General features: G+C 39.1%; 1 protein-coding gene across 1 annotated transcript; it reads left to right on the top strand.

The window, feature by feature from the left end:
* Positions 1-7,562: 7,562 nt before the first annotated feature.
* LOC119282369 (cysteine-rich and transmembrane domain-containing protein WIH1-like) lies at positions 7,563-8,451 on the top strand. Its single transcript, XM_037562616.1, has 3 exons — positions 7,563-7,721; positions 7,860-7,959; positions 8,084-8,451. The coding sequence occupies exons 1-3, from the start codon at positions 7,676-7,678 to the stop codon at positions 8,130-8,132; spliced, it is 195 nt and encodes a 64-aa protein (XP_037418513.1). The 5' UTR covers positions 7,563-7,675; the 3' UTR covers positions 8,133-8,451.
* The last annotated feature ends 5,082 nt before the right edge of the window (positions 8,452-13,533 follow it).

A 13,533-nucleotide genomic window follows, 5' to 3' on the forward strand; every position in this document is an offset into this window, starting at 1 on the left:
GGCCTCAGCGATCAAGTTCAGCTATGTCAGTAAGGCTGCTACGCTCGAAGCTCTGGCGATACGAGAAGGGCAAGCTTTGGCTGAGGATGTGCATGTTAACCGGATACATTTGGCCTCGGACTGCAAGATAGTAGTGGATGACATAAAGAAGAAATCAGCGACGGAGTATGGAGCTATAATACAAGAAATAACAAATCGTTCCCGTTATTTTTCATCTTGTAACATAGTTCACGAGTTTAGGAGCTCAAATTTCGAGGCTCACAATCTTGCTAAATATGTTTTGACACTCGGCTTTGGTCGCCACGTGTGGTTGGGCCAACCGGGGGAGTTGTCTTTTGTACCTGTAAACATTCAAGGTTCTGAATAAAGTTTGGCGAGGTTGTCTCAGAAAAAAAACTTGAAGCGAGACATTCCCTCAAAAACAAAACTAAAAAGTCCTATTCTTGCCCGATTGGTGGGCCGAGTTGCGCGGATAATTTCTCTATATGCCCGCTTAGCACTTAATTGTCTAGTTTTTGCATTTTACAATATGTTAATAAAATATAATTGTTAAATTATATTTTTTCAAAAAAATCGATTATCATAGTGTTCTTCCATCTATGAAAAATAATTATGTATGTTACAAAAATATTTGCTTGTCCAGTGAAATGTGTATTCTCCCTCATAGTTTTTAAATTTACTTCTAAAAAATGAGTGATAAAAAAATGGCCACTGTCTATTAAAACATCTCACGTCTATCAAATCAATTGTTCATATATGTGAATTATAAAATTAACTCTACATCTAAAATGCGTTTCGGGATGTGTATAACAAAAAACTTACTCAGCTATTAAAAACTCTTTTGCTATACAAAATTGTCCTATATGGTTCTAAATCACTAGGTATACTTTATGTTTCATGGTAAATGTTCATGTATGCATAATAAAATGTGCATCCTATTACTAAATGTGTACATAGGGATTCATCTAAAAAATGCTGAACTTGTTTTGTCGTCCATGAAACATGTTAGTTATCAAAGAGTAGATTATTACTTAATATTAAAACAAAAAATGTGCACTATTTTTAATTAACAAGAGTCAAATAGTAAAAAACTATTTGGTCAAATAATGTTAAATAAGCTTTGTCGTCCATGAAACACGTTAATTATATACATCGGAATATAATATTACTATATAGTATTTAGCACTTTTCATTAACTCAATTCATATTGTAAAAAACTAATGCAAGAAATAAATCAAATAAAAATTAAAACAATGTAAATTAATATAAAATAATCCAAGAGAAAAACCATTTCCTTAAAATATAACCTAACCAAATTAACATAAGACATGAAAGGAAAAGAAAGAAAGGCACACAAATATAAGAGATTTTTCCTTTTTTTGGAAGGACAAAGGAGTAGACATGATGTAAACAAAAACTAAGAAAAATAACTAGGTATAGTAAAAAGAAAGTAAATTGAAACGAAAATGAAGAGCAATAAAGATAAATCGAGTCACAATTTTTTAAAATCCCAGGCATCAGATTCGACCCGTAGAACTGCGTGCGGGTTCAGTATATTCCCTGCTGATACTCAAGATACAAAATAAACACAATGTATCTTCCCTGCAAACATCATACGGTTGTTGATATAGAAAAAACTAGCCAATCAAGGTCGTGCTATAGAGAAAGTAGCTACGGTGATTTTCCCAGAGGTAGAGGTACCCAAATATCTCAAGTTGCTAGAATAGAATCATTTAAAAAAACTATATGTTATTAACTGTATAAGGTTACTATATATTAACCAAAATCATGTAGTTTTTTTAAAAACAGAGCCAAATTGTAAACAAACATCATTTAAAATATACAAAAACTGGAAACTGAAGCACACAGAAAATATCGAATAGAAAACAATTTCTTAAAATGTAACCCAACAAAAATAACATAAGAGTGGAAAGCGAAAAAAAAAGCCAAAGAAATAGTAGAGATTTTTCCTTTTTCGCACAAGGACAAAAGAATAGACATGATGAAAAGGAAAATTAAGAAAAATCATTAGGACCACCCAAAAAAGTAAATGAAACAAAAGCGAAGAGCAACAAAAATAGAATTTGCGAGATCTGTGTCCATGAGATTAACCTACGACCATTTTTTTCCGAAAGATAGGCATCAAATTCGAGTCACAGAAGCAGGTGAGGTTCCACTCTCCTTAGTTGTTGAAATTAAAAAGATAAACACTTAACCCATGTATCTCCCCAGCCATACGGTTGTCAAGACAAATGAATGTAGGCAACGAACGCCATGCTTGAGAGAAAGCAGCTACAGTGATATGCCCAAAGCCAGAGGTACACAAATATCTCAAGCACGAGAATCGAATCATTTGAAAAAAGTATATTGTATTAACTATATAAGATTACTATATATTAACAAAACACATGCACACTATTTTCTAACTAGAGTTAAATTGTAAACATAAATTATGTAATTTTTTTGAACAAATATGAAACTAAATAAAATAAAAGAATCTAAGAGAAAAACAATTTTCTTAAAATGTAACCCAACAAAAATAACAAAATACAGGAAAGCTAAAAAAATAAAGGCAGAGGAAAAAAATTAGAGATTTTTCCTTTGTTTTGCGCAAGGACAAACGAATAGATATGATGAAAGAAATCTAAGAAGAATAATTAGGAACCCAAAAAAGAAAGTAAATGTTAACAAAAATTAAGAACAAAACTATAAATTTTTGACAGATCAGTGTCCATAAGATTTATCTAAGGCCCATTCCTTTTTAATGACTTGCATCGGATTCGAGTCACAGAACTGGGTGAGGTACCAATCTCCTTGGCTGCTGAAATTCAAAAGATACAAAGAGAATGCAATGTATCTCCCCTTTGTTGCCGTACACGCAAAGCAGCACAAGAGCTGCATGGTAGCAGTTATTTAGTACCACCTCGGCTAAAAGATGAGGCACATACAATTTAATGAAACGTACAACCTTTGGTGACAAGAAATCATATATGTGCGACGGACAAAAATTGCGGAGAAACACACCATTTTTTGTTAATAGATACTACCTCCGTCCTAGTTTACTAGTCTTCGTCGTATATTGGCTGGTTTGACCATATATTTAACTATCAAAATGTTAATGCATGTCACCGAATATAGTATTGTTGGATTCATATTCAAATGTAGTTTTCAATGATACTATTTTTGCTACATACAACATATATTTTATTAGTTAACATCATGGTCAAAATAAGAGCTAGAATACGAGGGGGACTAGTAAACCAATATAGAGGTAGTATAGATAGAGAAAATATGAGAGATGGGAACATAGAGTCAAATTGTAAACAAAAATCATGTAAAAATAAATAAAATACAAAAATATAACACACATATAAAGAGAAAAAGAAAATAATCCAAGATACAATTTCCTTAAAAGCAACCTAACAAAGATAACATAAGACGAGAAAGAGAGAAAAGCTAAACGCACGATTAGAGCTATTTCCCTTTTTGCGGAAGGACACAAGAATAAAGAATAGGCATGATGAAAAGAACAACTAAGAAAAATCTTATATTTACTAATTGGAGGCATCATTAAAGTCTCCACCTTAATCCACATCATCCAAATTAATGTAATCATTAGATTAAAAATTTAATGCTCGAGATATATTAGAATGCCCTGTCTCATTTAGAAAGACAACACGTACATAAATGATTAAACCTACATGTGCAAAAGAGAAAAGATACCCCACCACGTATATACTCCCCCTGCCCCATAATATAAGAATGTTTATTACACTAGTAGTGTAGTGTCAAAAACGTTCTTATATTACGGGACGGAGGGAGTAAGAGATTAGACTAACACATTCAAATAAAAAGAGTCCTGCAAAAAGAGCACGTGCCTTCTCCTTGCAAAAGAAAAAAAAAGACGTACAATTAAAACATCGCCTCACGCTATAAAAATGAGCCCACGTCTCCATACTCACGGAAACAAATACCACGTGCGTTTGTATTTGAAGAAAAAGAGAAGCCATGTGCATATATGGATTCCTAAAGGGCCACGTTACATAAATAAGCCATTGCCCCTATGCTAAAAAATATCCCACGTCTCTATCTCATGGAAACAAATACCAGATACATGTCTACTTAAAAAATAAGACCAGTACAAATAGGGAGTCCTTGAAGGCCACGTTAAAGACATGAGCCAGTGCCTATTTATAAAAAAATCAGACCCACCGCCACTATCTCCCTAATGGCTCCCTAATATCACTACTATCATATATGAACATAAACCTATTATTAATTAGAGCAATAGTATTGCTTTTTGTGCTAGGCGCTGGCAATGCATTCTCCTAGGTATTTCAAATAGGCATATTTCACAACCATATCTATTCAAATATTTATTTTATTGGAAAAATACGAGGTACTCTAATGTTTAATTTGATGCTAAATAGATACATTCCAAATTTATGGATAAATGTACCACAACTACAAGGTCGTGTGATGTTAAATTTGATGTTTCACAGATACACTCTCGATAGAGTATAGGGATGTTTTATTTTAAGTTAAGAAAGGAGCACCGCCAAATGCATCAAGAAGAAATATATATTATGTAATTGATATGAGTTGCTTCATAGTTGTGGTACATGTATACACCAACTGCGACAAAGTAATACAACCTTAATAATGAATCAAACACTAAGTGGAAACATATCCACTTAAACAGTATTCAGTACAACAGTTTAAAAAACACTATGTATCGCTTCTAATAATTTTGTTTGTGCAACTTTTTTAACGTACATGTCTCTCAGTTTATTAAGCAGTGAGTATTCAAATAAAATTAAGCAGTGGGTGCATGTAGTGTATCTTTCTCCCAATCTTTGTTGAGTTATATTATGTATGCTACTATGTGGATCAAATAAGTCAGAAACATTTCTACCTTGCCATGCATACATATCAAGTTAATTCATACACACACTCTCTCCCTCCATCCCTTAGTAGGTCGAGTAAAATTCAGAAAGAGGTATATGCTGCTACTATGACATAAAGGCTTCACTCAAAGCAATAATGGATGTTTCTATAACAGTAATTGGAAAATGACGCCCCTATGAAAAAATGAAGCTTATAATACATGTGTTTCTTATGTGTTATCAGTTTTTTGAATCACTTAGAATTGTACAATATCTGAAATTTTAACTCTTGCATCTTACATATTAATATAATTTTATAAATATTTATGTATCCCTATAATAGCTCGACCGTGCAGGTGCACGGGTTGATGACTAGCGATTAAGAACCCGAAAGAAAGCAAATAAAAACAAAATGAAGAGCAACAAACATAAACTTTGCCAGATCCAGTGTCCATGAGATGTATCAAAGTCTCATTGTTTTCTTAAATGCCAGGCATAGGATTCGAGTCCATGAGATTGATCTAAGCCCCATTCTTTCGTAAATGCCGAGCATCGGATTCGAGTCGCAGAACCGGGCAAGGTTTCAATTTTCTTGGCTGCTAAAATTCTCCCCTGCCATACGGTTGCTAAGACCGAAGAAACCAACCACAACCAGCCAGCCAACGCCGTGCTGGAGAGAAAGCAGCTACGGCGATACGCCCAGAGCCAGATCAAGGAACACGAATATCTCAAGCCGCGGGCTGGAATCGAATCATTTGAAAAAGCCCTGCTCAGGGTCAAACGAGCAGAGCAGTAGCAGGAGGAGGGAACCGGAATCAACCAATAGATTGGTGTATCCTGAACCCCCCTGTTCGGCTGTTCCTGTTCCTGGTGTGAACATGTATCTTCCAGTCCAGGCGCTTCCTTGCGATCGAAGATTTATCTACCAGTCGGCCGGCCAATCTTTCCTCTGGCTACTTAAAATTTCAGAGAAACCCACCATTCTTTATTATTAATAGATACTACCTCCATCCCGGTTTACTAGTCCACATCGTATTTTGGATGGTTTGACCATATATTTAACTAGCAAAATATTAATACATGTCATCAAAAATAATACTGTAGGATTCATATTCGAATGTAGTTTTCAATGATACTATTTTGCTACATATAACATATATTTTATTAGTTAAAATCATGGTCAAAATAAGAGCTAGAATGCGACTAGTAAACCAAGACAGAGGTAGTATAGATAGAGACAATAGGAGAGATGAGAACACTAGAGTCAAATTGTAAACAAAAATCATATAAAAATAAATAAAATACAAAAATATAACACATATATAAAGAGAAAAAGAAAATAATCCAAAATACAATTTCCTTAAAAGTAACCTAACAAAGATAACATAAGACGAGAAAGAGAGAAAAGCTAAACGCACGATTAGAGCTATTTCCCTTTTTGCGGAAGAACAAAAAAATAAAGAATAGGCATGATGAAAAGAACAACTAAGAAAAATGATTAAGAACCCGAAAAAGAAAGTAAATAAAAACAAAACGACGAGCAACAAACATAAAATTTGCCAGATCCAGTGTCCATGAGATGTATCAAAGTCTCATTGTTTTTCATAGTTTTAAATAGCCGGCTATAGCGGGCTATAGCCTTTTCAGCAGGGTGCCGCTAAATGGTCGCATGCACAAATGACGTGCTATAGCTGATTTGGAGGCCGGCCGCTATTTTCCATAGCCCGCTATTTAAAACATTTTTCTCAAATGTCAGGCATCGGATTCGAGTCCATGAAATTGATCTAAGTCCCATTTTTTCGTAAATGCCGGGCATCGGATTCGAGCGGAACCGGGCAAGGTTTCAGTTTTCTTGGCTGCTGAAATTCAAAAGACACAGAGAGAACGCAATGTATCTCCCCTGCCATACGGTTGCTGAGGCCGAAGAAACCAACCAGCCAGCCAACGCCGTGCTGGAGAGAAAGCAGCTACGGCGATACGCCCAGAGGCAGATCGAGGTAGACGAATATCTCAAGCAGCGGGCGGGAATCGAATCTCGTTTGAAAAAGCCCTGCTCGGGGTCACACGAGCAGAGCAGCAGCCGGAGGAGAGGGGGGAACCAGGAATCAATCGATAGATTGCTGTTCCTTTTCCCGGTGTGAACATGTATCTCCCGGTCCAGGCGCTTCCTTGCGATCGAAGCTTCATCTTGCGCCGGCCGGCCAATCTTTCCTCCCCGGAGAGAACCTGATTCCCAACTGACCCCGATGATCTCACACACACTGTTGGGCAAGGAATATCGGACAGAGCAGCCGTCCTGAAAATCTAGTCAGAAAGCGCCGCCTCCGACGCGTCAAACGGTGCTTTGCATCTCATCTCAAGCTTGGGTTTGTCCGGCCGCCGACGGCGCGACGCGGGCCGTCGATCAGGCCACCAAACCCGTGGGCGGACGTGTCGAATCCCGATCTTTCGTGCGTGTGTGGGGTGTGTCTATCCGCTCGACCAACTACCTCTGCTTCGAGGAGTACTCGCTTTCGATTTGTCAGCTAATAAAGGCGATTTTGAGGCGGAATCGAATCAAATTACTTGTCAATCAGCGATTGCGCCGGGACGGGGTGGTGTCAAAAGTTGGGGGAGAAGCTTCCGTGCTGCCTCTGCCCCTGCGTATGTGCTCTCCGTGAGCCTGACACCAGTGCGGCTGGCGTGTATATATAGAGGGTGCTGGAGTAGGAGACAGGTACCCATCAGCTACTGAATCCGATCGACAGCACAGCACAGCAGAAGCAACTCGTGGCCAGGCGACATACCTGATGGAGAACAACAGGAGCAACCAGCAGGCTCCTCCACCGCCACCAGGTATTGGCCGATCGACGCTACGGACTCGTTGGGATTCAGTTGCCTGCAGTCTCGTCTTCAGATAGATGAACTTGTTCGTGTCTGCCTGCCTGCCGCTTTCGATTTGCTCATTCGTTGGTGTTGGTGTTGGTGTTGCAGGGTACCCGACGGCGGCGGCGGAGCAAGGCCAGGCCGGCGGGAAGAAGGGCCGCCGGGCGAGCACCAAATCCAGGGGCGAGAAGGGCTTCATAGAGGGATGGTATGTACGCCTCACTACCAGCTAGCTGCTCCATTGACCGACACCACCTCCTTTGTAACTTGCTTAACTGTCGTTTGTGATTTCCGGCCTGACAGTGTCTGAATTTGGTGTGTGTGTTTTCCAGCCTCGCCGCACTGTGCTGCTGCTGGATCTGCGAGATGTGCTGCGACTAACCGGCCGGCGACGGCGAGGCCGCTGCTGCCACAAGACCTCGGTGCTATAGCACCCACGAGGAGGAGGAGCGTACGCGTATACGGAGAGAGAAATTGTTCCTAATTTCAGTGCCCGTTGTTTTAGGTTCTATACATATATACTCCTAAGGTGATGCACGCATGATCAGTACCAGTGTGAGATATCGATTCATGTATCCGTGTTCGGTGCCATATTCATGCACCTCGTCGTGTGTAATTATTCGGTGTGTACGAGACCGACGATATATACTTACAAGTACTGTCTACTGTGATTGAGTATTTACTGAGGGTGCTTCCAGTGCGTATTTCACTCATCTGCATCTTCAGGTAATCGAGACTGGCCCCGCAAAAGAAAAAAAATTCGTTTAAGAAAAATTACTAGTGCATGAACAGAGGAGGGAAACGGATGGAACCGAAGAACTCGAATCCCCCTTTTCTTTCAAGATAATAAAGAAAAACTTGAATCCTGGTGGGTAGTGTCGACATGCATCACCCGGAGCTCTCTTGTAGCTGAAGTTTCAGCCGGCTTATCTTTCCGGGGACAAACTTGGTTCCCAGTGATGTCACACACTTTTTGTTAAGAAAGAAATTTATTGATTCTAAACCCCATGATCGACATGATTTGACATAAAGAGTTTACTCATATTCTTCTCAATAAGTACAAGTATGAGAGAGGGAAATGTCTATCTGAGATAAACCTAGACAAGGTGGTTCTCAGTTTTGGACCGAGATTTTAAAACACAAAGAACATTTCTTCTCCATGTGTAATTTAAGCTTGGTAATGTGAAAAATGTGAGATTTCTGGAGGATTGGTGGATAAACCTCTTAAAACTAACTTTCCAACATTATATAATACTATTTGCTTTGATAAGAATAAGTCTGTTGTTGATTTACTTATTTTTTGGTAAGGGGCTAGATCAAGTCTAGTTTAGAAGGATTCTTTCTGGAGACTCCTTAGATTTAGGATCTAGATAAATCCCGAACGCTTGGGATTTGACCATGGCAAATTGAACATTTTCGATGACAATTTTAGTGACAAGAGGATGACAAGTTTAGTTGGCAAGCATGGCAACTCCGTGCTCAGTGCAATTTTTGCCAGAAAATTGGCGTGCGTGTCAATTTAAACTTGCCATCCTCAAGTCACTAAAATTATCATAAAAAACTTTCAGTTTTCCATGGTCAAATCCTGAACGTTCGGGAATTATCAGTTCCGTAGATTTATGGAACCGTGTTAAAGAGATTTACGATGATGTGGTCCTGGCTGACCAAAAATATTCTATTAGGTGGACACTAACTAAGAGTGGGTTCTACTCTCTTAAGTCCTGTTATAGGTTCTTGATTGAAAATGGGGTTAAATACCCACACAACTTCCTGTGAAAAGTTACGTTGCCACCTAGAGTATAATTTTTCATGTGGCTGGTTCTTAGAAACAATATTTTAACCACGGATAATTTGGCTAGAAAAGGATGCACTGGACATAAAGAAAAATGTCCTTATTGTGGGGAAGGATGAATCTATTAATCACATGTCTTCGCAGTGTCCTGTTTCCAAATTGCTTTGGAACATCATGAAATGTGCTTTTAACCTGGATGACATACGTGATAATGTGCATGATATGTTTAATCATTGGCTGAAATTTAATAAGATTGATAACTTTTTTGTTATGGTTGGTCATTCTGCTATTTTATGGATTTGGAAATTGAGAAATAGCATTGTCATTGATAATAACAATGTGTCTGACCCTTGTACTCATGTCAATCTAATTGTCAAATGGTGACACGATTGGAATTTTTTGCAGATAAGCCCATAAAGAACAACGAAGTGGGGCAAAAGAGTGGTTGAGCGAATTTCCAATGAGGTCTCCAAAGTGACGCATGGATAGAGTTTGGGACTAACAGGATCATGGTTGGATGATTACAAAAGTACTTTCCCTTAACCATGCTGATGTAGAAGACTTCACTTGTTGTCACTGCTCTATTATGGTCTTATTGTTGTGTTTAAAAACCTATACTTATATCATCTCCTAGAGATCTGGTTGTAGACTCCTAGGAGATGAAGTTGGAGCTGTCGGTTCGTTGGGGGTAGTGTTAGCTTGCTGGCTTGTCCCCCTTGTGATCCTTGGGAGCCGATGGGTAGTGTTCTCATCTTGCCCTCTATATCATGCATCATTTGTTATATTTCCTGTTAGTTCTGGTAGCTATAAAAGACACCCTAGTTTGTATTAATGGAAATAGGAGAGGAATCTCACTTTATCAATCAATAAAGAAATAACTAAATAAAGAGTTTACTCCCAGGAGCGAGGATTTGTGGCTCCCGGGTTCAATGGAACACGGAATTTTTAAAAATTCGAAAACCAAGTTTGTAAGTTTCAATGAATTCTGGAAAAAACACATGTACTTAGAGATGTATACCATGTGTGCGTAAAATTTCATGATGAAATCAGTTTTTGTGTGAGCTACACAAAAATCACATGATTATTTTGTGGGTAGCTCGCATAATAATGCTTTTCACCATGAAACTTTACAAACAAGTAGTATACATCTATAGGTATGTGTATAATGTTTTCATATTTTTTTAGCACCTTAAAATTCAAAAATTTGAATTTCTCAAAATCCAGGCTCCATGAAACACGGGAGCTAACACCAAAATTTGTTACTCGAGACCTATACATAATCACATACACACAACCCAGACAAGAAGTTTATATTCTAGTCTCACAACATTGGAGGATGCCCCCAAGCCGCTCTCATGGGTGGCTCGTAGAGAAACCCTAAAACATTGTCGCCATCCTCTTCCCTCTATTTTCCTTTTCGCCATTACCATAGAAGGTCCTCGGCCAAACGCGACGCGTTGCTAGGGTGTGTGGCGATGTTGATCCAATCAACAACAAGCAAAAGGAAGGGCGGCGATGTTGTGGCTTGGTCGTGGAGGTGTGTGCAATCCACATGAAGCAATGGAGTCCAAGACTTGGTCTTGGAAGCATGTTCTCCGGCCCATGTGGAGCGGCGTGGATGTTTTAGGACGCAGCGAAAAATCGTGCCGACATCTAGCACGAGCGGGAGGAGCTTGAGCAATGGCTCTGGGGGATGTGGTAGAATGGCAGGTGATGCATCATCCCTACTTAGGATTCGGTGGGTTCTAGTCGTGGTGTCTAGCATTTTGAGGGGATGCTAGTGTAGCAAGACGATGACTATAGTGAGCTGTGGGGAGGTATGGTTTGCCATAAGCAGTGGTTGGTGGGGCTCCACATTTACCTGTAACGTGAGGTTCCACATCGGCCATCTAGTGAGATGGTGATGGAGGAGGGGCTTTTATGCTCCTAGAGCAGCAATGAGGGTAGTGACATGTTCAACAAAGGGCAGCGGTGGTGCGATTCGTGTGGCTATAACGACTCTCGATGAGCGCATCATTGAGTAGGTTGTGCCGCAAGCTGGCTCATCGATACAAAAATGCGTTGAAGCCACAATTGTTGTGTCCACTGTTCAAGAATTCACCCGATTAATCAGTTAACGGGCCAGTTAATTGCTACTCATAGCATGGCCGAATTGAATAACGCCTATTCGTCGCGTTAACTTGTCAGGCCGATTAATTGGCCAGTTAGACCGATTAATCAGTTGTCATGCCAACTAATCCCAGCTGGCCCATTAATGGGTGGGCAAACAAAGCCCAAAAATTTGGCCCATAACCCCTTCCGGCCCCATGCCGCTCCTTAATAGATAGGATTAATAATTTTACCTCCTCTCTATGCTTTTCATATGTGTATGACAACATATTTTGGTATACTACATAGCTGGGAGCATGAGAGTATGGTATAATACATTAAAAAAAATCTAGATATATGTTGGCAAGTTTCTATTCAATCTATAGATTAACGGTCGACCGATTAATCCAGTTAATAGGACGATTCACCAATTAAGTGCTACTCCTAAACCAACCGAGCAGCTACCAGTTAACGATTTCTTGAACATTGGTTGTCTCATAGAGGGTGACGTAGGAAACAAGCATGATAGCTGATGGGGTGAAGTCTAATGCAAGGCTTGTCCCATGCCTCACTCTTCAACAAGTAAAGTCGTTGAAACCGGAGCTTCCTCAACAAATTTGTAGTAGCCAGTTGTGGTATATTTGTGGGGCCAGGTGGGGATGGGGGGCTAAAGGTTTTCTTTATGATGATCGATGAGTCATGGTTAGTCAATGGTGATGTTGAAGTCAATGAGTAATGAGGCGACAGAATAATGATGATGAAGCCTGGATGGGTATGACAGATAAAATCTTCTCAGCGACGGATGATGGTTTTCTTATCTATGGTCATTTAGGTTGGCAATGCCATTAGTATAGTGGGTGTTGGTTGTTGTTCCGGTTCTCAACAAGTTTTCTTTTAACTAATTGACCTTCTTCTTAAGTAATAGAAAAGAAAAGGCGTGTGCCTCAGTCTAAAGATACAAATGAGAAGTTTAAGCCGATGTTTGCAAAAAAGACAAAGCCTAATACAAAATTAGAGGACCAATCCAAATACTACATAACATCCATCTTGGGCAGAAACCTCGTTGACCACCCAATTTACCTTGGTATATGCCATGGTAAAGACTCACTGTGCTCCGATCACTATCATGGGAATCAAGTACAAAGACAAATCATACGTAAATTGATAATTCACAGTGAAAAAATATATACTTTTTGTCCAAATAACATCATTCCTACAAAACCACATCAACCAACATAGTCATTGGCACTAGGATAAGAGCACCGAGCTTAACATGTATCCTTGAAACCTGTTGCCATACAAATTCGGAAACACTTAACGATGGATATACAACTTACACGCTAATGAATTGGCGCGAACGAAAAAACACACTAAGGATGGATGTTTAATTATCTCATCATGAGAAAAAAAGCAACATTCCATGTTGCCATGTTTGTTATGCTTCGCGAGGTTGTACCATGTTAAGATCAACCCTTTTAGGAGTGTCTCAAATTACTTAACTATTGACTGGTAAACCACAATGGACAAGTGCATGGTACATCGAGTTGACCAGATTTTCTTTATCCTGATGTAAGTTCAACGGAATTCGTCCGACCATTGTACTAACTAGATCAATTTGTGGTGCTCCAAACTAAAGTGTTTCATTCTGCAAGTGATGACCCAATTAGGTCACATCTAAAGCTCACATCTGGTCTTGCCAAGCTTAGGACTTACACGATTGTGACATGTTTATGATGCATAATATGGAGAATTCATGGGTACAATTCACAAAGTGGTGTATTTTCTAACCATGGATCTGCTCTCTAAGGGCTATCTTTAGTGAATCCTTCAAAGTTGCATTTAGGGGATTAAGCATCAGATTACTAACAAAGTTTACTTCCTCGAATATGAACCCCCCCCCCC

The sequence above is a fragment of the Triticum dicoccoides genome, chromosome 3B (assembly GCF_002162155.2).
Source record: "Triticum dicoccoides isolate Atlit2015 ecotype Zavitan chromosome 3B, WEW_v2.0, whole genome shotgun sequence".
In the NCBI taxonomy this organism is placed as follows: domain Eukaryota; kingdom Viridiplantae; phylum Streptophyta; class Magnoliopsida; order Poales; family Poaceae; genus Triticum; species Triticum dicoccoides.

Coding starts and splice junctions, on each gene's coding strand:
- LOC119282369 (XM_037562616.1), top strand. CDS start 7,676: ATGGAGAACAACAGGAGCAACCAGCAGGCTCCTCCACCGCCACCAG. Junction 7,722..7,859: donor GGCTCCTCCACCGCCACCAG/GTATTGGCCGAT, acceptor TTGGTGTTGCAG/GGTACCCGACGGCGGCGGCG. Junction 7,960..8,083: donor AAGGGCTTCATAGAGGGATG/GTATGTACGCCT, acceptor TGTGTTTTCCAG/CCTCGCCGCACTGTGCTGCT.